Source organism: Oculina patagonica, chromosome 9 (genome assembly GCF_052425735.1).
Source record: "Oculina patagonica isolate OP01 chromosome 9, crgOcupat, whole genome shotgun sequence".
NCBI lineage: Eukaryota > Metazoa > Cnidaria > Anthozoa > Scleractinia > Oculinidae > Oculina > Oculina patagonica.
The window spans coordinates 24,449,392-24,471,953 of NC_135766.1; the positions used below are offsets into that span (position 1 = coordinate 24,449,392).

A 22,562-nucleotide genomic window follows, 5' to 3' on the forward strand; every position below is an offset into this window, starting at 1 on the left:
ATCTGATGAAAGATGTTCTGCTGACTGGACTAGTGCCTATTGTCTGGCAGCTAGTTGCACAAAAAGCACAAAACTCGTAAACTTCCAATTCAGATTTCTTCATCGTATTCTACCAACGAACCTTTTCCTAACAAAAATTGATATAAAGCAGGACCCAAACTGCTCTTTTTGTACCAACCATCCCGAAAACCTGATCCACCTGTTCTGGAACTGTACAATAGTAGCAACCTTTTGGGAAACTTTGACTGAAAAACTTAAACAGGTTAACCTAATAACGATAGACTATCCAAAACACGCCGCCATATATCTGGGTCTGAGACCAGACACCACCAAGTTTTCACTTCAATTAAATTTCTGCTTTCTTCTGGCAATACATTATATATGGAGCTGCAGAGTCAACAAGAAGATCCCGGTTTTAACAACTTTTCTTGTGTCCCTTAAATCGCAGTTTCATATAGAGTCCAACAACCTAGATACTACCTCTAAGAAATGGAATCTTTTACTTCCACTTCTCGACATTACGTAGTCTTTTTTGCCAAAAAAAAAAAAAAAAAAAAAAAAAAAAAAAACTCCCTCGTATATTAACCTTCTTTAAGCGAACCAAGGCCAAAGTGCATTTGAGAGATAAATATACTTTTTTTGTTTTATATTACTTATCTAGGATATCTTTCTGCACCAATTATCATCAATTATTATCAACTATTAACTATAAATAACATTTAGGATTAAATATTAATTATTAGTAACTGCTGTTAATCAAACTGAACTATATGAAGTAGCTATCGCGTATAATATTTGTTAAAAAATAATAATAATGAACTGATGTAACACTAGGCTAGTTAGCAAAAAGTTAGTCTCGAGCCCTGCACCGGTTACATATTTTCCCGCGTTTGGCACCGGTCATATGTTTTCCCACGCTTTGCACCGGTTACATGTTTTCCCGCGCTTAGCATCATCAAGGCTAGTATTGGTACGGTTAGGTTGTTTGCAGAGAACTTACATTGACTTTATTCCCAAATCCTGCATAGAAAGGATTTCTATTTGTAGGAAACAAGCTCTGGATATCTCGCAAACAGGCAATCTTGAACTCCTCTGGTTTCTTCTCGATCACCTCTCTGTAAAACAACGAAGTAACAAAACGTCAAACTTTCCTCTTGAAACTGCTATGATAATTTGCCAAAAGGGTGTGAAAATTTCAGTACGGGAGCTACTTCTTGAATAGCGTTACAAAGTTGTTGATTGATTGATCGATTGATTATAAACTTCTGACAACACGGGGAAATGAAAGTTGTCCCTGAAATTCTAAGCCGGCATTTTCCCGATTATTTCAAAATGCAATGTTTCCGAACTTTTTCCTATAAATTTAAAATGACTTCTAGTCACTGGTAATTTTTTTGAATCTCCCAATTCCGAGCAATTTCTTTAGATTCCCAACAAAGTCTGCTGTTCTTCTGAAATAGCTTTTTTCAACCCCAAGAGAAATTTTTTAACACTTCTTTCAAAACAAACAAAAAAAAAACAACAACCTGCTTTGGAAAAACGAGAAGTTTAGCAAAGCTTTACGGCATCCTAAATCATTGTTGACCTCAATATGTTGAGCAAATGGTGTTGTTTACCTGTGGAAAGCTTTGATGAGTGATTCAGGTGAGAGCAGTAATGGTCCATCAGGTAACATCAACTGATCCTGTTTCACGCTCTTCAGATAGTCTCGAGTCTGCTGGGCCTACACGGCAAAGAAATCGAAACAATATTCTGTACGGCTATAAACCAGACTGTACTAAGTTTTACGCCTTAAACCATGTTCTAATCATCGGAAAATATCACATCTTCCAAGCTTGGTTGGATAACAGCCCCCCAAGCTTTAAAATTTTTTATCTCGTTCTCAAAGACAAAATCCTTTGTGAAAGCAGAATCGCTTTTAAAAACAACACCTTGTCGAAATTTAGATCAAAATGGACAACATTAAGCGCTCTACCGCCTCAAAATATTTCTACTTAGAATGTGCCACCCGCCTTTTTTCCTACTTTCTTCCTTTTTCCCCCTTGTTTCCACTAAAAATTGTATTTAGAACATTATGTTGTAAACCAACTTTGTACTTGTACTTATATGTAGTGAAATTGTGTAAATTTTTCTTTGTATTATCAATATTGTATTTTTTTTTCGTCTTCTTTTTTAATAATTTATATTGTAAAGTCTACTAAATTCTCTTCAATAAAAAAAAAAGAAAAGAAATCGAAACAGTTGAGAAACTAAAAACTTTGAGACTCCCTAGACCGGCCCTCCGTTTCCGCAGAATTGCCAAGAACCCTCTTTTGGGTGTGTTAGGAGATTTTCTGTAATTAGGCAGTAGAAGGCGTGGTGGAGTGAAGGCTTGCTTTTTTCAGCCATAAGGGGAGGGTGGTGGTGGTTGTGGTAGGTTAAGTGTGTGTATGTTTTGAGCCCGGAGTTGTCTATACGAGAATATTTGACGAATAAATACACAAGCCTTACCTGCCCAATAGCTCGAGCTGATAAATAAAGAACCTTGTAACCATTCTTCCTGATCGCACAAAAGAAATGAGCCTGAAATGACAAGAACACAAAACCCCTTAATAAGAGGTACCAACAATTCCCTTTCGTAATCTGTATTAATCTTCCAAAATCTTACCATCCTTGTTCATTTCTGGTCTATTATTATCTCTTGAGTATTTTTCTGTCTTACTTATCTACTACTTTAAGTTTACCTTCATTTCAAGCTAACTTTGCACATCCCAAAAAAATTACTTTATCTGTGATGACAAAGCTACTTCACTGACATAAATTGCTTATAAGACAAAGTTTCTTTTCCTGCTATCCTTGCTGAAAACAGAGTATACAAAGTAACCTTTAAAATAAATTGTTATATTTAGAGAGGAAGCCACATCAGCACTAGCTGGTTTTCATGCGGGTCCTCTGTCCAGGTCGAATTGGAATTTGGAAATGTTAGTTTTCCTGGAGGGAGGAAAACCGGAGAACCCGGAGAAAAACCCTCGGAGCAAGGCGAGAACCAACAACAAACTCAACCCACACATGACATCGGGCCGGAATCGAACCCGGGCCATATTGGTGGGAGGCGAGCGCTCTCACCACTGCGCCATCCCTGCTCCCCTTTCCAGACACACGCTTGACATATCAACTCTCATTACTCGTTTTCCATACATTTCTTTGAATGTTGGTTCTGAGAATTTGCCGGTATATCAAGACAATGTCTCTTTGATGACTTTCTCTATTCTCATTACCTTTTAGTTTGATATTGCATTGATACTGTTAGGAGAAATTACAAGTTAATCAACACATACCACTCCTGATTGAGCCCAGGCCTGTCCTACTACTGGCAGAATCTGACCCAACACATCAGACCTAAAATAGTAGAAAAAAAGAATTCCATCTCAGTAAAAGCATGGCACACTAACAAAATTCTGATGTTCGAGCGATTTTCACTTTCAATCTCAAGAGTTTTTCGCTTTTGCTAGTACGCTTATTGTTTGGTTAAAAAAAATTCGTGCCACTTTCACAACCAATCAGAAGTAAAACCAAAACCAATCATGAGTCACTTAGGCCTGTTTTCCTACGCTTCAAGGCAGTTTCATGTATTTACTTCGAGGTTTGATTAGTTTACTGGATTGTCCGTGTCCTTTATGATTGGCTAGGATGATTACTTTGGTTTTGGTTTTACGACACTTGATTAAAAAATCTCTCTAAATCTGCTGAAATCTAATGGTTTTATAGAGAACCAAGAACATTGTAAACAGTGTGAAGAATAGTGTTTTTCAGCAAATGTACGACTTAGATTCTGCTTCAATTAATTAAAGCGTGAAGAGAGCGAGCCTCCTTCCAAGCTTACATCTCTGTCTGATCAAGAACAGATAAACAAGGACGTTATGGACATTGATGAAGAAGAAATCAACGTGGAGAGAACTGAACTGCACAAATCGTTTACTTGCTTGCTTATTCATCAATTTAAGTTTATCTTTGGGATAGCTGACTCTGAGTTTCAATGCTTTTTTTATGAAGCTCTCATCGATAATTAAGCACCAACCTCCCTTTTGATTAGGCTAGTTCAAGGAAACACGGTATGACTTACTTGGTTATTGTACCGTCAATGTCAGAAATGACAATTTTATCACTGTAGTTCCATAGGTAGATTGTTGCAGTACACATAGCAGTTCCCTGATATACACAAACAATCACATTAAGAATGAGTTACAACAACTTTCAAATCTTATTGGCTAATTACAATACATATTATAACTTTAATAACACTGTACCTGGTATTTTGTGGTAACTGAGAATGTCACACTGTTTGCACCTTCCTTAAGTTTCAAACTTGCCTGCAAAAAGAGATCAACTATTATGAATATTGTTTCAAAGTTTAAGACTCTGTGGCTACTAATTATCAAGTTAAGCTAAAAGAAACTATGTACATTAAATGGGAAAACCCCGACCTGAATCAACCACATTAATTTGTCACTTTCCTTACAGGCACCTTGACCTTTTGTCGTTTAGTCAGGTGCAAGGGTCTTGACAAAGTGCAAGCTAGCGAGTCATGCGAGCCATTTCGGCTAGCCTAAATAACACACTGAATAGCCCAAATAGGTAGCTTGTGGTGAGTCTTTATATTGGGATTAGGGATTTCTGGCTTGCACGGCTTGTAAGTGATACGATCCATTCAGGTTAGCCTAAATAACACATTGATTTGCCCAAATAGCACTCTGGTTAGCCTAAATAGCACTCCAGTTTGTTTAGTTAGCTAAGGTAGCTTGCAGTTAGCCTTTATATTGGGATAAGGGATTTCTGGCTCGCATGGCTCGCAAGTCATATGAGCCATTCCAGTTAGCCTAAATAACACTCCGGTTAGCTTAAAAGCACTCTTGTTAGCCTACAGTTAGTTTAGGTAGCTTGCAGTTAGCCTTTTAATGGGATTTGAGATTTCTGGCTCACATGTTATACACACACCAGGTGCAAGCACATTCTGTAGTTCAAAACATTGCAAGCCAATGCAAAGACAGGACTTACAATCTGTTCAGAAGACAGCCGTGTAACCTTCCTGTAGTTCCCCTTAGGGAAAGCATCAGATTCATTGCCGCTGGCACACTCGGATATTTTTCTCTCCCTGTTCTCGTTATCATCTTCTTCTCTCTCCACCTCTTGTACTGACAGTTGTTTCCTGGCACTGCTGCTATGTACTCTTGGCCGAGGCTTATCTTTTTTCAAGTCATCATTCTCTTCATCAGAACTCTGAAATATTCCATACAGGAATAATATACAGCTTCATCAAGTTAATCAGTAAATAATTACAGTAAACACCCGCGTGTAAGAACCTAGTGGTTTAAGAACCTGCTGGCAGAAATTTGCCATTTTAATACCCCAAAATATAAGAACTTGTTTAGCCAAGCAGATTTCAGCAGGTTCTTATATGTGGGTTATAGAAAATTTTTATGAAGTAACATTTTTAACAGAACTGCCAGAACATCCCAAACTGTATTTTACAAATAAAGAAAAGACAGATTCACATAGACTGTAATTGTCTTCTTTGGACCTTGCATGAGGCTTGAAGCAATACAGTTATGAATAAATGCTGCATAATGAAGGACCAAACCCATTTTTTTTCTTCTCGTACAATCAAAAACTATGGCTCCTCCTTAGAAATTAAGAACCTTATTAAGAACCTACTTAGCCAAAATTACCAATAACTACCCCCAAATACCCCCAAACCTATTTTGCCAAACTTAGAAAAATGTAGGTTCTTACACGCGGGTGTTTACTGTAATCCATGGCCAATAGTGTAGCAACTTTCGTAAGCTTGTAATTCTACTGGTCCTCTAGCGTAGCAGTTGCTGTTGTTTCTGGGGCTAGGGGCATTGTTCATGTTGTTTGTTCTATTGTTCTCTTGAAGGGCTGTGAACCATTCATGTGAGATCTTGTGAGAGCTGCTACCTGACCAAATAATTTTCACAGATAAACCACCTTACAGGGAGGCGCGGTGGCCTTATGGTTAGCGCACTCGGCTCCGAGTCAAACGGCTCGGGTTCGAGACCTGACCGGGGTGCTGCGTTGTGTTCTTGGGCAAGACACTTCACTCTCACAGTGCCTCTCTCCACCCAGGTGTATATATGGGTACCGGCGAACTTACTGCTGTGGGGTAACCCTGCGATGGACTAGCATCCCATCCAGGGGGGAGTAGCAATACTCCTAGTCGCTTAATGCTACGGAAACCAGGATAAGCATCGGCTGTATGGGCCACTTAGGCTCGGACACAGACTTTACTTTTTTTTACATCACCATAAAATGATTATTTTAAATGGTAGCTTTTCCACATACCATACACATGTAAAATATGAGGTATAAAAGTGTTCCTCATTAATGTTAATATGTAAGAACTGAGACCAGAGTACCATATAAAACTTATAAGTAACACTCATTAATAAGCCCGTAATGTATCTTACCTTTTCTTCATTAGCTTTCCAAGAAAACCAGTAATACATGTTTCTGTAGCTTCTTCTTTTTTCCTACAAAAAATATTAAGTATTGCTGAACAAATTGAAGTTTTGTTTTCATTTGATGTGTTGCAGTGGAGGAAATAATCTAAGAAGATTTCAAATAAGCATTTTGTTAAAGAAAAGGTGTATATCTTGGTGTTGCTCAAACTATTTAACAATTAGACGGCAAGCCGAGAGAATTTAAATACGGCTGAAATTTCATATGACAACAAAGAATTAGGTAAACTCTTAGAGCTACCAAGAGCACATAAGCCAGCTGGGCTTCTATTTACAGCTAAGTGTTTTCTTAGCTACATCAGCAGGAGGGCATTTTGCGTGCGCATCGTCGATGGGCTAGTGCGCACGACAGAGAAGTTCTGCTATCGATTGTTTACATATTTTTCACATTTTGGCCTAATTTTCCGCTCAAAATAAAAGGTGTTTTAAGTTTTATTTGCTGTATACGATACCAAGAGTCCTTGCTTTATCTTCTGACAACAACAAGCATATTTGGTGTCGGCGTGCCGTTTTTCTGATCGACTTTGGCTATGTGCATTAAACATTGCGCGTGGACAAAATTGCGACCGAATGTCGAGAACCTAAATACCTTGCCCATGTTTTTAATAGCTGGGAGATCTAAACGGACAAAGCGCTACGGCTACTTAGTACTAAAATATAAAACAGCAGTTTTAACTATACGATGTTATAATCAAGTATCCCGGGTTTGAGCGAGTGGTCATGATTTTGTTCAGACTTTTTTATAAAACTGCAATTTCATCGTTCTCACGATGAACAAAAATCTCAAAATCTAACCTTGATCTCCAGCGTCTACCGATGATATATGGAGCCTGAAGTACTTGAACTATCGTCTAATGCTGCGAAGGTAGCGTTAAAAAATGGTCTATTGTGGTAATTTTTAGCTTTCTTTTACGTACGTTCTCGCTGGTTTATTCTAACAGAGAAACTATCGTTTGTGATTATTTCCTTAAACTTAAGCATTGGTCAAAATAACTTCACATTTCGATGTACCACAATTATTCCGTTGAACAAGAAAAGAATTCTAGATCTCTTAATTTTAAAGTGTTATGGTAATTTTTCTGGTAGACTATTTGTTTACATTTTACTATGTTAATTAGTATCTTTTTTGGCTCCTTTATCAAAATCTAGCCTTGATCACCAGTCAAAAAATAGCATAAAACGAACAAGCGATATATATATTTTTCAGAAACGTTCTAATAACTGCTGCATAAAATGTCTTAAGAAATAATTTTTAACTATAAACAATGTTATTTTCAAATTTTCATTCAACGTTTATTTCTTTAAGATTGATGTTCGTTCTGTTATAACGACTGTTTTACTTCTGTGTCGCCTAAATGTGATTTAAAGAACTGTAGTTCTTGTTCCAGGAAACCCTGTTTGCCAGTCGAGGGCAAGTTCGCTTTGCTTTAGAGTCATCAGTGAGCTGCATTATCATGTGCAGAACACCCAAACATGTCTTCCCCCTCAGGGAAAACCCTTTTCTTTGGTGGCCGTCCCTTTAGGCCAAAAATCTCCCGACAAGCTATAATATTGCTCGCACTCTGCCTGTATTACAGCAATTGATTGATGTAATTTTGATCCTAATATATCACACTCCAGCATACGAATAAATGTTTTCCTCTTTTTACGGCCTGCTGGTTGATTTTTGCCGGTGAATTTCTACCTTCACATATTTTCCATTTTGTTCATTTTAGCGAACTTTCCGTCTTAAATTGTCACATAAAAACAAAAAATAAAGTTTAAATTTTTTGCGCCATTTTTATTCCCAAGATCACATAAGCGGCTGAGCTGGGCTTCTTAATTTACAGCTAAATGCTTTTCTGTAGCTACATCCCTGTTAACTACATTTGTTTCCATTCAACACCAACCTTTTTCGGCATATGCTGTTTTACCAGGGACTGGAAAGTGTCCTGTAAGAAAAAAAATGTTTTCCATTGTAATACCAAGTGCAAATCAAAAACCATGGATGATTGATTCCTTGTTGCAAAACAAAAACGGTAACTTGAAACAATACTGCTTTATCATTACCTGTCTGAGTGGTCTTTGGAAAATTACGTGAGACATCAACATCGGAGCAGCAATCTGCCAGTTATAATATCTAGGCAAAAACAACAGAACATTGAAAGCAACATCTTTCATAAGTACGAAAATCACTGAACTGTGGAATAGGCCTGAATTTTTACGTCGCTGCCCCACCCGTTTTCTTCCACTGCCCCACCTCCTTTTGTCTATAAATTCAATCCGTCGCCTTGTCAGGTATAATTCACAGCTCGCTAATTACTGGTACATACAATCGCCTGTTAAATAAAGTATGGGAATAAACAGATGGTAGAAGAGAAACTCAACAAAAGCTCTGTTAAAAGAAGTGCTTGCCATTTTCTTTTAGTGGTCATGTCCAGATTTGGCGCTAATTTTATGTTTTGTTGCGAAAAAATAAATATTAAACCAAGATTATTTTTGAAGCGTGGTTCAAACAAACGATCGTAGACAACAGTGTCGGCAAGGAGGCGCAGCACGTGAGCCTGTGGAATTTGTCAACAAAAGTGGTCAGTGGCAGCAATATGAAAATTCCTGCTGGTTCCACAGTTCAGTGATTTTCATAATATAAATTTCAAATTTATCACCATAATTCTTGCAGAAATGGAAGTGTTCAATAATTCATTACCTGTCATTTATTCTGATAACAAGTTTAGGGTCTGACAGTAATGCAGGATTGTTACACAGGTCTTCGTATGTCACCATGGACTGTATGAAACTTTCTGAAAAAACAAACAAAACACTCACAATTCAAGAATGAACTTCCCGCAATCAACTGAACCATTTTAAGTTCATTTTTGTATGAAAAATGGAAAAACGTACCTAATGAAACTTTACCATATTTTAGGTCACCACACAAAGACATGGCAATGTCATGATACTCCTCTCTGAAAAATAAGAAAAATCACATTTTTTTTTTTCAAAATTAAAAATACTGAAACAATTCACAATTTACCTCCCAAAGACCAACCCCTAACATCCTCATTCGTGGGAGGTGGGCAATAGTGGAGTAGGGGACAGCCATTCAGGGGACTCAGTACAGTGGGACTAGGGTCCAGGGGTCACTACAGTAGCTATGAAGGCCTGGCAGGAACCCTGAACAAGCTGGCAAATAGGGCTGCAGCATCCCACGGGCGTGAAAAGGACAGATGATGATGATGATGATGATGATGATGATGATTTGTACAATTTACAGCTTTAGGTTCAAATAAAATAATACAGTCAGGGAAATAGCAGGCAGGGGAGCAGGGATGGCGCAGTGGTGAGAGCGCTCGCCTCCCACCAAGGTGGCCCGGGTTCGATTCCCAGACCCCGGCGTCATGTGGGTTGAGTTTGTTGTTGGTTCACTTCCTTGCTCCAAGGGTTTTTCTCTGGGTTCTCCGGTTTTCCTCCCTCCACAAAAACCAACACTGCCAAATTCCAATTCGACCTGGAATCAGTGGGATCAAGAAAAGCCACTACGCGGAAGATGCCACTGTAAATTCCCATTTATTTATTTTATTTTATTTTTTATTAAATAGCACCTGTATGTTAAATTAACTATTATCAATATCAGATAAATTAAATGTAATTACATTGTTTCTTTAGATCCTTCACCAGCCGTGGGAGAACAGGGAAGTGACTGTCCAATTCCCGACTCTCTGTCTTCTGACCCTGAACCACTCTGCTGTAGCTGCTGCTGTAGTTTAGAGTCTCTGTACATGCAAGGAAAAGAAAAGAACTTTAAATAACCCTGTGACAGACAACTGAATTCTCCCTACAATATCCATGCATTGTTAAGTAGACAGGTGTTGAGAATAAAGAAAACTATAGTAAACTGACCAAGCAGGAGAATACTGTCTTGATGTAAAACTTAATTCTCATAAATAAAAGAAATGTACGACAATAATAGTAACTTCATGTAAAGAAGAATTACCAGTATTTTGAGTTTAAGATTTGTTCTTGAAGGGTTGTTAAAACTTTTCCTGTTTTTCCTTCCTCTCTACCTAGACTATCATGAATTCAAAATGTTTTAACACCATGTGCCAATTACACCTGCTTTCAGTGTTATGTGCATAGCAACTATCTTTTGACACACATCTTGAGCTAATCAAAACCAATGCATATCGGTGTTTGTTTCATGCAAATAAGGCCAAAAGTTCAGAAGGCAGGGCTGTGCTCTAGCATGGCCTGGGGTGCCTCAGGCGACTTACTTTTGTCTTTGGACGACCCGTATAACTTCTCTATCATGAAAGCTTTGAAGAGCTGGGCACCCAAGATTTCTTAGAAGAACCTTCAGGCACCCTGCAATAATGATTCTTAGAACACCGCTTTAGAAGGCCATGCTAGTAGGCTGTGATTGTTGGATTTTGATCCATCTTGTTTGTTTAGCATGTTGAAAGATGGATGTCAAAAGATAGCTGCTATGCACATAACACTGAAAGTGGGTGTAAGTTAACTTTGAATAATTTCTTTTCAAGTATCGTAGAGTGGTTCGAGGATTGACTTACAAAGCCTGATGAAGATACAGAGCTGCAACTTCGTGATCTACAGTTCTGAGATCGTCTAAAAGAATGCCCTCCTTGTTATTAACAGTCTGCAAAGATTCCACAAAACATCACCATAAATCAAAGTGTGACTATAGCATGAAAAGAGGTTATAGGTAACATTTTCATACTGTGGAAGTCCTGATTTCTCAAACCTGATCACTTGAATCCAAAGTCACTTCCTTTGGGTTTCCTTCACTCAACTGAACACTGTAATTTTGCCCCTTTCTCAAACCAATTTTCACTTAATTCCCTTGGAGGTTTGACAAATCAGGATTTCACTGCTATCTTGATTGAAGATCTTAATATATTAGATCTGTGCTCTAGCAGAGCCCGAGTGCCACAGGTGACTTACTTTTTTTTGCCTTTGGGTTTGACCTTAGGACTTGAATAAGTTTGCTACCTTGAAAGCCTTTGAGAGCTGGGCACCCAAGATTTCTTACAGAAGAGCCTTTGAGCACCTTGCAGTTATAATAACAGTGAGCACATGTACAGCTTTGTATATAAACACTTCACACACACCTTGTGATGTGATTTGAATGCTGCTTCTCTTCTTTTTACTTTGTGGACATGTTTGATGTCTTCTTTTCTCAAATCTGTTTCAACAACAAGTAAATGGCTTTTATAATTATGATATTTTTAATAATAATCCTGAATAATCCTAACTAAGGACATGTCAATTTTCAGTTTCATGAGCAAGGAACAGTTGGGCTGGGTGTAAAAAAAAAGCCTCAATGATGGGCTAGCATTTTCAGGAAGCAAACTTGTTTGTGTTTGATTCTCTCTTCACATTTACAAGGTTGTTACTTTGACAGTAATTGGCTCCAAGTTCAGAAAACATCATTATTGTACAACGACTTTAAAAATGCAATGCACCTGAATGGTTTCTGTCTTGTAATGATCTTCCTTCTGGCCCCTAAGGTAGAATGTAAATAGTACAACTTAAACTTTAAGGAGCTATGTTAAAATTATATATTAAGTGAAGAAACTGCAGCAAAAAAAAAAAAAAAACATGAAGGAGATTAAGACAATGTTCTTCACAAGACCAGTAACCAATTAGTAGTATAATGACTTCGCCCAATGGGTTCACCAAAATACAGAAATACTACACAGTAAAATGTCAAAGAAAAATTAAAAGAAGAAAGCACAACTGCCTAAGAATTAGCGCACTGGATTACAGTCAGGTCAAGTGGGTCAGGTTTGAGCTCTGGCCAGGATTACTGCACTGTCTTTTTAGGCAAGACACTTTACTCTCACAGTGCCTTTCCACCTACCGGTAGGTGTATAAATGGGTACGGATAAATATAATACTGGAGGTAACACTGCAATGGACTACTAGCATCCCATATAGGGGGAGGGGGGTGGGGGTGGGTAGAAATAATTTATTTCTAATCACTTAATGTGACAGAAGCTGAGATAAGAGCCATCCTGATGGGCCACTCCTGGGGGGGGGGGGGTACTCCCTAAAATTTACTACAGGGGTGTGCTGCTGAGTCTCTGAGACTCTGGACCTGTTCCAGAGAGAAAAAGCTGAATTTGCGCCCCTGTTCAGGCAAACATTGCAAAATAGGTACCCTGTTCCTGACAATAACCACAATGGAAATATATGTAGATAGATATAAAAACACAAGCGTATATCACAATGCGCTCACTTGACTTTGTCTGTGGCTCGGAGATAAAGCGATGAGAGGAGCAGTGTTTTATAGCTTAAGTCGATCGTGTTTAATCAGGATTCTGGAAAAAAAATCGACCCTGTTCCAGAGTCTAAAGGGTGATTTTTATACCCTGTTCCAGAGTCAGATGGATAGGCAAAAAGCATACCCTGTTGAGCGGCACATGCCCGTATAGCCCTTATATGGGAGTACCACCCCCCCCCCCCCCCCCGGGAGGTACTCCCATTATAGACATACTGTAAGGCTCAAACGCAGACTATACCCGGCTACTATGTTGTTGACAAAAGTTGTAATTCTAAGCAAAACAATTTAACTGAGCCAAACCTGTGGTAGTTTTCCCCAGGCCCATCTGATCTCATTTTCTCTTGAAATGTTCTCTTGGCTCTGATGTAGCTCTAATTCTGAGTCACTCAGATAACGTTGAGGTTCTGCTAGATGGTTGACTTGCTCATCACTGTAAGAAAAATCAAAATCTCCTTACTCTCTCTTAAATATTATTCTTGGGAGAATTTAGTTTTTAGTCAGACTTCTTTCCTAAGTAGGTTCAGACTACCACACTTTCCTCTTAAAGACTAACAACTTGCCCATCTGAAATGCAACCAAAGACATGAGAAGAAGTATAAATCCCTACTATAATCAAGGTAGAAGAAAATTTGAATTCCAGCTTTCCCCTTTGAACTGTTGTAGCAGCTCTCAAATGTTGCTTGCCCAGGGCAGTTACATGTTTGTCTTGGTTTGCATTTTTAATTAATGATTTATTTGGCATGAGATGACTTGCCCATGAGTCAAGGAAGCATGAAAAGTTACTTGCTGACAGGAAATCCTGGAGAACAGGACAACACTTTTTTTGGGCCTTGCTTATGTTAAATGTATGGTAAAAAGTACAGAGAAGATAAATCTTATATCAAACTTGGGACAAAAAACAGCTAGTAAACCTATCAAACTGGTATACAATGAAATCCCTATTTCTCAATTCCTCAATTTCTCAGACCTCCTGATAATTTAAACAAAACGTTGTTTCCCTTTGATTTCCTTCAATAACTAAAAGTTGATCACTGCAATTTTACAAATCCCAATTTCTTGACCCAATTTTTGTTTCCCGTGGAGGTTCAAAAAATCAGGATTCGTCTGTAATTGCTTACCTGTGGGTAGGTGGAGAACCAATGGGTGAATCCAGATCAGACAATGGATAGAACTCTCTGCTAAAGCTGCCGCTCGGAAGAGATGGTGAGCTTGAATCTCGCCACTAAAAAAAGTAACAAAGCACAATCAGCAAACTTCTTAAGAAGACACTGACACAGGTGGTGTCTTAATCACATGACAAGGTTATATATACCAGTAGACCAAATTTATTCTTTTATTTATTTGACATTTAATTTTCTGGAAATAGGTTTTATTTACTTTGAGCAATCAAAATCGAAACTAGGATGAAGCAAGAATGAGAGTCACGAAAAGCTGATGCTGGTGGACAAAACACTGACCACTCAAATCCATGGACTACCTTATTATAGGAAATTAACGCGTCATGAAATTAACGCGAATTTCAAACATTCGCGTTAATTTAAGTCGCATTAATTTTTGTTAACGTTAATTTCCGCACCGTTAATTAAGTGGAGCGTTAATTTCCATGACGTTAATTTCCATTATTTTGGCCCCAATTTCTTGTTACAGTCCAGACGTTTTGGACTCCAAGGAAAAAGCATTATTTTATCTGCCACTATCATTGATACTGCAAAGAACGCTCAAGGTGGGAAAAGTACCACAAACATTGTTTTTCGTTTAAGATTATACGCCTAAAAGTGTTGAAATAAACTTGTTCCTGTTGTGTACGTCGCGTTAATTTCTTTCATTTTGAAATGTTACCCCCTCTTTCGCGTTAATTTCCTTTATTGGGAAGTAATTTTTCCTTCAATTCGCGTTAATTTAAGTCGCGTTAATTTCAAATACCTTAATTAACACAAGCGTTAATTTCCTATAATAAGGTACCCCTTAAAGTAGTATATTACCGTGGTTTCACTGTCTGATAAGAAATCGTGAGGATCAAGATTCCGTCGCATTGGTATAGGGATACTGTCTGATTTGGAAGGACAGCTTACTGCTGCAGCCTGAAAAACACACACAACAATAACAGTGTCATCAATGCACAGATCTTTTGTTTCATATTGACACAATATACAATGACATCTCCCAGCTGCAAGTTAACTTTCTCATTTGCAGTTGGTCAGCTCAGGTCAATTTTCATGATACATAAACAGCAGAACAAAATTGCCAGTTAAATAACAGACTTCTGTGGTGCTTAGGGTGTTTTCCTGTGAATCCATTTTGGGGATGTCACCGCCACTTTTTGCCCACTACTCAGAATGGGAGGCGGGCCGGGGTGGCCTAACCTAATGGTTAGTGTGCCAGACTCCTGTTTAAGGGGTCCAGGTTCGAGCCCTGGCCAGAGTCATTGTGTTGTGTTCTTGGGTGCGACACTTTACTCTTTAAGTGCCTTTCACCACCCAGGTGTATAAATGGCTACCAGGGAAATAATTTTGGGGGGTAACCCTGTGATGGACTAGCATCCCATCCAGGGGGAGTAGAAATACTCCTAGTTGCTTACTGAATGCTACAGAAACAGTGGGATAAGCTCCAGCGGCATGAGCAACTTGGCTTGTCGCAGACTGTACCTTACTCAAGGCAAAACAAAGATGCTTTGGATCAGTGGCCTCTTACCTCCAAGGTGCTATCGGTCTCTGAAATATTTTCTGCAGAAGGAACCATATCGTTAACATCCGTATTTGGTTCCTTGATGGAGGGCAAGAAAGAATCGTCAAATTCACCAGTTTCTGGATCACTGTGAGTGTCTTCATTTGCTTTGCTACCTTCATCGACACTAAGATCTGAAACTTTCTCTTCTGGTGTATTATCGCCTGTAATGTTACTTGGCGTTAACCTGTCTTTCTCTTGATCAGCAGTTGTTTTGCTGTCTTTCTCTGGGACAGATATCACACTGGGATCTTTCTCTGGATTTTCAGTCAGTTTGGTATCACTAAATTCCACGTTGACAGTCGTGTTGCTGCTACTCTCCTGAAATAAAACCGCACAAATACTAAGTCTCAAACATGATACCACTAAATAATTAGAGAACATTTGTTCCACTTAAAGGTGCATGGTTCTCATATGCTGCTGATGTGCCAGGGACATTGTCCCTTAGCATAAAAAGAGATATCTGTTTAATAGTCAAAGTTATTACTTTCTACAGAAACTAATGTGCTACATCCATTAGCAGTAGAAAACACTCATCAACTGGAAGTTTTAAAGGTAAAAACCTGCCATGGTGAATTTAAAAACAGCTGACATTTCACCTGCAGCCCTGCATCATTTCGCCAGTTGAAGGGCTAACCCTTGAAAATCCAGCTTTTCAAATTCCCTACTTGGTTTATTTATTACCTTGTTTAATCAACTTCAAGTTGATAATCTACTAACTGTTTGCTCCTGCTAGATACCCTTTCTTTCTTTAATGATCTGTCTGCATTTAAAGCTAAGATAAGTTCAGAAAATTCATTTACCATCAAAACTTAATTTTACCTCATGTGGTATGCCATCATCTTTCTTGACATCGTCAAGTGTCTCAGCAGAAGGTATCGGGGAAGTGCAAAAATCTGACAAATCATTCTCTACTTCTTCAACAAAAAATGCTTCCCCTGCATCACCAAGTTTCATTTGCAGTTCAACAGGCTCTCCATTGATTTCTATATCAACCTGTGGCAAAGACAATAAATTATGTCATGTGAATTTGAAAATATAACAGAATCCCAGTTTCTTGATGTAAGGTTTTTATTCAGTACATTCAGTACATCGACTGATCAAGAGTCTAAGTAATTGTCTAATACATGTGCGTACCTATTAATAGTATAATATGATCCGTTAACACGTGATGTGTTAATCAAATACCGCACACTTGAACATAAAATGGAAAAGAAAATTGGTTTTAAAAAGTCAATGGTAAATTAGGGCCGTACTGTCGCAGATAGTGCGTTACCTTGCGTGACATTAAAAACCGTGGCGTTAGTTACCCGCGTAACGTGAATGTAATCCAGGGAATGACATGTATGTAAGTAATGTAACCTAAGCCGTCGAGTATAACAGGAGAGGCTTGTTGTTTTAAGTACGAAGAACAGTAAACGTGTAGAGAGCTATCGAGAGTGTTTTCATATTAAAGGGATTGTAAAAGTATCAACCGAGTGATCTATTTGTCGTATACCCGTTCACAACAAAAGTGGCGACCCTGCCAGGACCCGGCACAAACGAGAGAGAATTTCTAACCTTGGTAACAAGTTTTCACGAACAGACATCACTGACCGCGTGGTTAAATCAAAACGAAAATGGCTGACGTGGAAGGAGCTGTTAAAAAGATCGACGCCAAGCTTCGAATGCTGGAGTTTACAACCGAAGAAGTATCTCGAATCCGAGAGAAAGAAGACCTAAAGGCACTGGAACGATTGGAAAGAGAATTGGAAAAGCAGATCGACGGAATTCATGAACAGGAGATTCAAGTGCAGGCATTAAAAATAGAACATGGAGATGACCCAGATGATGTTAGAAAATGGACGCTCGAAATCGAAGGACGGATAGAGGAGTTCGAGAAGCTCACCAACAGTGTAAGAGAAGAGGCAAAGAATCTACGAGAGGTGGCTGTAAGTCAAGTGAGAGAAGAAGAAGAAAGGAAAGAAGAGGAGAAAAGAAATCGTCGCTATGAAGAGGAGTTGAAACACGAGGAGGCAAAATTGAAGGTCAAACGAGACCACGAAAAGAAATTAGAAGAGGATCGAATCAAATCTTCAAAGGAGTGTGGCGCCAAGTTGCCCAAGTTAACCATCACAAAATTCCAAGGAACCCACCTCGACTGGCTGAGATTCTGGAGCCAATTCGAGACAGAAATTGACAAGGCTGGAATTACGCAAGTAGCAAAATTCTCCTATCTCAAAGAGCTTCTCGTCCCCAAAGTTCGCGCCTCGGTGGATGGATTGCCGTACACTACAGAGGGCTACGAACATGCCAAAAGCATTCTGAAATCGAAATACGGGAAACCAAGCGAAGTGTCTAACGCGCACATGCAGAGTATCATTGCCTTACCCACCATTCGGGGATCTCAACCAGCGAAGATACACCAGTTTTACGAGAAGCTGTCAACCAACGCTCAAGCACTGGAGACTATGGGAAAGATTCAAGAAATAAATGGTTACGTTCGTGTTACCCTGGACAAGCTTCCCGGCATCAGGGCAGACCTTGTTCGATTAGACGACAGCTGGCAAGAGTGGGGATTCCCTCAGTTGTTGGAGTCACTCCGAAAGTGGTGTGATAGGAATCCGGTGCCATCGCACGAAGAAACAAGCAGTGACAGGACCCTGCCACCAAAAAAGCGAGAAAAATTCTTGAATTCAAGGCAAGGCGACTGGAAACCAAGACCATGCGTCTACTGCGAATCAAGTGAGCACAAGTCCCTTGCCTGTGACAAGATAGTGGGTGTGGAACAAAGAAGAAAGCACCTCAGCGAGAAAAGGCTATGCTTTAACTGCACTGGCACTAAGCACAGAGCCGCCGAGTGTCTTATCGTTCAAAATTGTCAAAAGTGTAATGGCAGACACCACACATCAATTTGAGATACGGAAAGAAATTCCCAGCAAATGTTGCTAGCTAACAGCGAAGGAGCGGTCGTTTACCCAGTCGTTGTTGTCGAGGTTGAAGGCATAATATGCCGAGCATTACTGGACACTGGGGCGGGAAGCTCGTATGCCTCAGCAGCACTCATCAGGCGACTTGGAAAGCAGCCATCCAGAACCGAGCACAAGAGGATTGACATGATGATGTGTTCGACGAACCAGAAGATTCAGCAGTATGACGTAAAAATCTCGAGTACTCATGGGAATTTCCAGATGGTGACCATAGTTAGCAAGGTGGACAAAAGCGTCCTACTGTCGGTCCCGAACCCAAGATATGAAGAAAAAATCAACAAGTACGCCCACCTCGAGGGAGTGATCATGGAAGATAAAGACCAAAAGTCAGAGCTAACAATCCATGTAATACTGGGGGCCAGCGAATACTCACGGATCAAGACTGAAACCAAACCGAAGATTGGAAAGGCCGGCGAGCCAATAGCCGAACTAACTACCCTGGGCTGGACAATGATGTCGGCAGGAAAGGAAGCGCACCTAAGTAGTGTTTATCTGACAAGGACGTCGTATACTGACTATGAACAGCTGTGCAGTCTTGACGTTCTAGGGCTTCAAGACAGACCAGACGGTGACCAACAATCTGTATACGATGATTTCAAGGAGCAGCTGAGACGAAGCGAAGAAGGCTGGTACGAGACCGGGTTACTGTGGAAACATGGCCATGATCTCCTCTCCAATAACAAACAGGGAAGTCTGAGAAGACTTGGAAGCTCAATCAAGAAACTTGAACGGGAGCCCAACCTTCTGGCCCAGTATGACGAAGTCATTCAAGATCAGTTGACGAAAGGGATCGTGGAGAAGGTGACTTCAGAGCCAGTAGGAAGAGAGTTCTACATCCCACACAAAGCTGTTATCAGAGAAGCGGCAGAATCCACCAAGTTGAGAATCGTCTTCGACGCTTCAGCGCGATCTACCGAGAAGAGTCCTTCCCTTAACGACTGTCTCGAAACAGGACCACCCCTTCAGAACCTCCTGTGGGATGTGCTGGTAAGAAACCGTCTCAAGCCAGTAGCTTTGGCTGGTGACCTCAAGCAGGCATTCCTGCAAGTACGCATTCGACCAGAAGATCGAGATGCCTTGCGATTTCACTGGATAGTGAACAGAGATGTGTCAAATGTTGAAGTATTGAGATTTACCCGAGCGTTGTTTGGCCTCGTTCAGTCCCCCGTTCCTGTTAGGAGGGACACTGCAGCAACACCTGGAAAGCCTAAAAGAAAAGTACCCCAAAGAAGTAGAGGAAATCAAAAAGAGCCTATACGTAGACGATGTGATTACCGGTGGAGAGACCAAAGAAAAGGTGCGCGAACTAAAAGAAACCGCCGTTGCAGTATTCGGGGAAGCGCAGTTCGAACTACACAAGTGGCATTCCAACGAACCAGATTTGGAAACGGACGGAGAAACGAGTACAGAGGCTGAGAAGCAAAGCTACGCTAAGGAGCAACTGGGAGTTAAACCCGGAGAAACCAAGATGTTAGGGCTGCCATGGAACAAAGCCGAAGACACCATTGCAGTGACGTTTCCAGAAGCACCGCCAGAAGTGACTAAGAGGGAAATGTTGCGTTTCCTCGCTTCAGTTTATGACCCTCTTGGTCTAGCATCACCAGTATCCCTCGTGGGGAAGTTCTTGTATCGAGAAGTTTGTGACGAACAGCTCCCATGGGACCAACCCGTACCCGAAAGCATCAGAAAGCAGTGGGAAAAGTTCCAGAAGAACCTCCCAGACAACCTTGAATTCCCACGCACCTTAGCAGGTCATCAAGAAACCATTGAAGAAATCAATTTACACGCATTTGGAGACACAAGTGGGGCAGGAACAGCAGCTGCCATGTATGCGGTGGTCCACCAAGCTTCAGGCGTCAGCACAGGTTTACTGGCCGCAAAATTGCGCCTAGCAAAAAAGGGCCTCACAATTCCTAGGCTGGAACTTGTGTCAGCACACATGGCGGCAAATCTCGCAGAGAACATTAAGAATGCCCTAGAAGGTCAACCAGTTAAATCCGTCCATGGATGGCTGGACAGTACTGTGGCCCTTTATTGGATCAGAGGGGAAGGGAGTGCCTACAAGCAATTCGTGGCCAACCGAGTAAACAAGATACGCGATAAAGAGTACATTCAGTGGAGACACGTTGGTACTGACCAGAATCCCGCTGATGTAGGCAGTAGAGGCTGCCAAGCAGACAAGCTAGGTGAGCTGTGGTTAAAGGGTCCAGAATGGTTGACAGAGCCAGACCATTGGCCAGACGATATACTTACAGAACCAAACAAGGAAACCGAAGCAGAGGCCAAACTCACAAAAGAGATCTTTGCCACAGCTGTGGAGACCAAGGATGACGGCCACCTTGATGAAGTTTTGGAGAAGCACAGTTTCAAGAAAGCTACAGTGTGACTGAGAAGTTCAACGAGGACAAGTTGACACTTAACCTACAGAAGAATGCAGAAGGGCTATTCGAGTGCAGAGGCCGCATTCAGGGAGATTATCCAATTTACCTACCAGACGAACCCGTATTAACTAAGGAGTATGTCATGCACGCCCACATCCAAACGCTGCATAGGGGAGTTGGTCTGACTATGGCTAAAGTGAGACAAAAGTACTGGGTACCACGTCTGAGACGTTTGGCAAAGCGAACCATACGAAGTTGTTTCGGATGCAAGAGGTTCCAGGCCACTCCCATCCATAGCCCACCACCTGGAAATCTGCCTAAAGAGAGAACCGAAGGGTCGGTACCGTTCAAATTTGTTGGCGTGGACTTCGCTGGTCCAATTAAATACCGGAACAAGTCCAAGAAAGAGATGAAAGCTTACATTGTGATATATGCATGCTGCTTAACTCGAGCTGTGTACCTGGAGATCCTACCTAACCTGACCTTGGAGGAGTTCATCCGCAGCTTGAAGCGACTGATCAACAGACGTGGACGCCCAGCCAAAATCTTCTCAGACAACGGGAAAACCTTTGTCGCGGCTGCAAACTGGTTGAAGAAGATACGAAATAACGAGAATCTTAACGATTTACTCGCAAAGCAAGGGATTACCTGGCAATTCAATCTCAGTAGAGCCCCATGGTGGGGGGGTCAGTTCGAGAGGCTAATTGGAGTTATGAAGCAGAGCCTGTACAAATCAGTCGGCAATGGAAATCTCTTGTGAGAAGAGCTGGAAAGTGTCATCCTGGACATCGAGACAACCTTAAACGACAGACCACTCAGCTATGTCGAAGACAACATCCAAATGCCGCTGTTGACTCCCGCTGCAATGCTGTTTGGACAGCCAAACTTGGTGCCAGAGGAAAACCCGGAGGAAATCGAACAGAGTGATCTAAGGAAGCGAGCTAGATACCTACGGAGATGCAAAGAAGTCTTATGGTCAAGGTGGTCATCTGAATATCTTAAAGCATTACGGGAGCGGCACAACATGAACCACAAGACAAGAGAGATGGTTCTGAAAGTCGGAGACGTAGTACTGATCAAGAGTGACGAGCGCAACCGGGGACGATGGAAGATTGGCGTGGTAGACAGATTGATGGAAGGTAGGGATGGAGTCGTGAGAGCAGTACGCTTGAGGGCGGGAAGGTCGTTTTTAGAAAGGCCGGTGCAACATCTGTATCCTCTGGAGCTATCATGTGACAGAGCAGTGGAAGGCAGGAGTAACCCCCTAAACGCTCATGCACGAGAGTTCAGGCCACGGGCGGCAGCCGAGGCTTCACGTCGGAGAATTGCAGAGATCGCGAGAGACGAACACGCAGAAGAATGATGGACTTATATGAACTTTGAACACTTGATTAACCGATTTGATCATTACTAGTTTGTTGTTTTATTTGCCTCATCCTGAGTCAAATAGGGGGAGAGTGTCGCAGATAGTGCGTTACCTTGCGTGACATTAAAAACCGTGGCGTTAGTTACCCACGTAACGTGAATGTAATCCAGGGAATGACATGTATGTAAGTAATGTAACCTAAGCCGTCGAGTATTACAGGAGAGGCTTGTTGTTTTAAGTACGAAGAACAGTAAACCTGTAGAGAGCTATCGAGAGTGTTTTCATATTAAAGGGATTGTAAAAGTATCAACCGAGTGATCTATTTGT

The 22,562-nt window shown here is 40.7% G+C and overlaps 1 protein-coding gene and 1 pseudogene across 2 annotated transcripts in view; one reads left to right on the plus strand and one right to left on the minus strand.

Annotated features, from left to right (window-relative positions):
- Window positions 1-22,562, minus strand: part of LOC144666742 (phosphatidate phosphatase LPIN3-like) — a 30,716-nt gene that overhangs the window by 6,073 nt on the left and 2,081 nt on the right. For both annotated transcript variants that reach the window (XR_013573224.1, XM_078528123.1), the window contains exons 2-22: window positions 16,342-16,515; window positions 15,487-15,840; window positions 14,778-14,876; window positions 13,914-14,017; window positions 13,096-13,225; window positions 11,975-12,014; window positions 11,621-11,694; window positions 11,063-11,148; window positions 10,148-10,267; window positions 9,396-9,460; window positions 9,202-9,295; window positions 8,565-8,634; window positions 8,405-8,446; window positions 6,465-6,527; window positions 5,035-5,256; window positions 4,287-4,349; window positions 4,103-4,188; window positions 3,318-3,378; window positions 2,491-2,562; window positions 1,617-1,723; window positions 1,001-1,115 (exon numbers count right to left, since the gene is read on the minus strand). Coding sequence is in view for 1 of the 2 variants with exons in the window: in XM_078528123.1 (XP_078384249.1) it covers window positions 1,001-1,115; window positions 1,617-1,723; window positions 2,491-2,562; window positions 3,318-3,378; window positions 4,103-4,188; window positions 4,287-4,349; window positions 5,035-5,256; window positions 6,465-6,527; window positions 8,405-8,446; window positions 8,565-8,634; window positions 9,202-9,295; window positions 9,396-9,460; window positions 10,148-10,267; window positions 11,063-11,148; window positions 11,621-11,694; window positions 11,975-12,014; window positions 13,096-13,225; window positions 13,914-14,017; window positions 14,778-14,876; window positions 15,487-15,840; window positions 16,342-16,515 (2,241 nt within the window). In the remaining variant the exon portion in view is untranslated. The remainder of the gene's footprint in view (window positions 1-1,000; window positions 1,116-1,616; window positions 1,724-2,490; window positions 2,563-3,317; window positions 3,379-4,102; window positions 4,189-4,286; window positions 4,350-5,034; window positions 5,257-6,464; window positions 6,528-8,404; window positions 8,447-8,564; window positions 8,635-9,201; window positions 9,296-9,395; window positions 9,461-10,147; window positions 10,268-11,062; window positions 11,149-11,620; window positions 11,695-11,974; window positions 12,015-13,095; window positions 13,226-13,913; window positions 14,018-14,777; window positions 14,877-15,486; window positions 15,841-16,341; window positions 16,516-22,562) is intronic.
- LOC144665131 (uncharacterized) lies at window positions 18,441-20,884 on the plus strand (annotated as a pseudogene).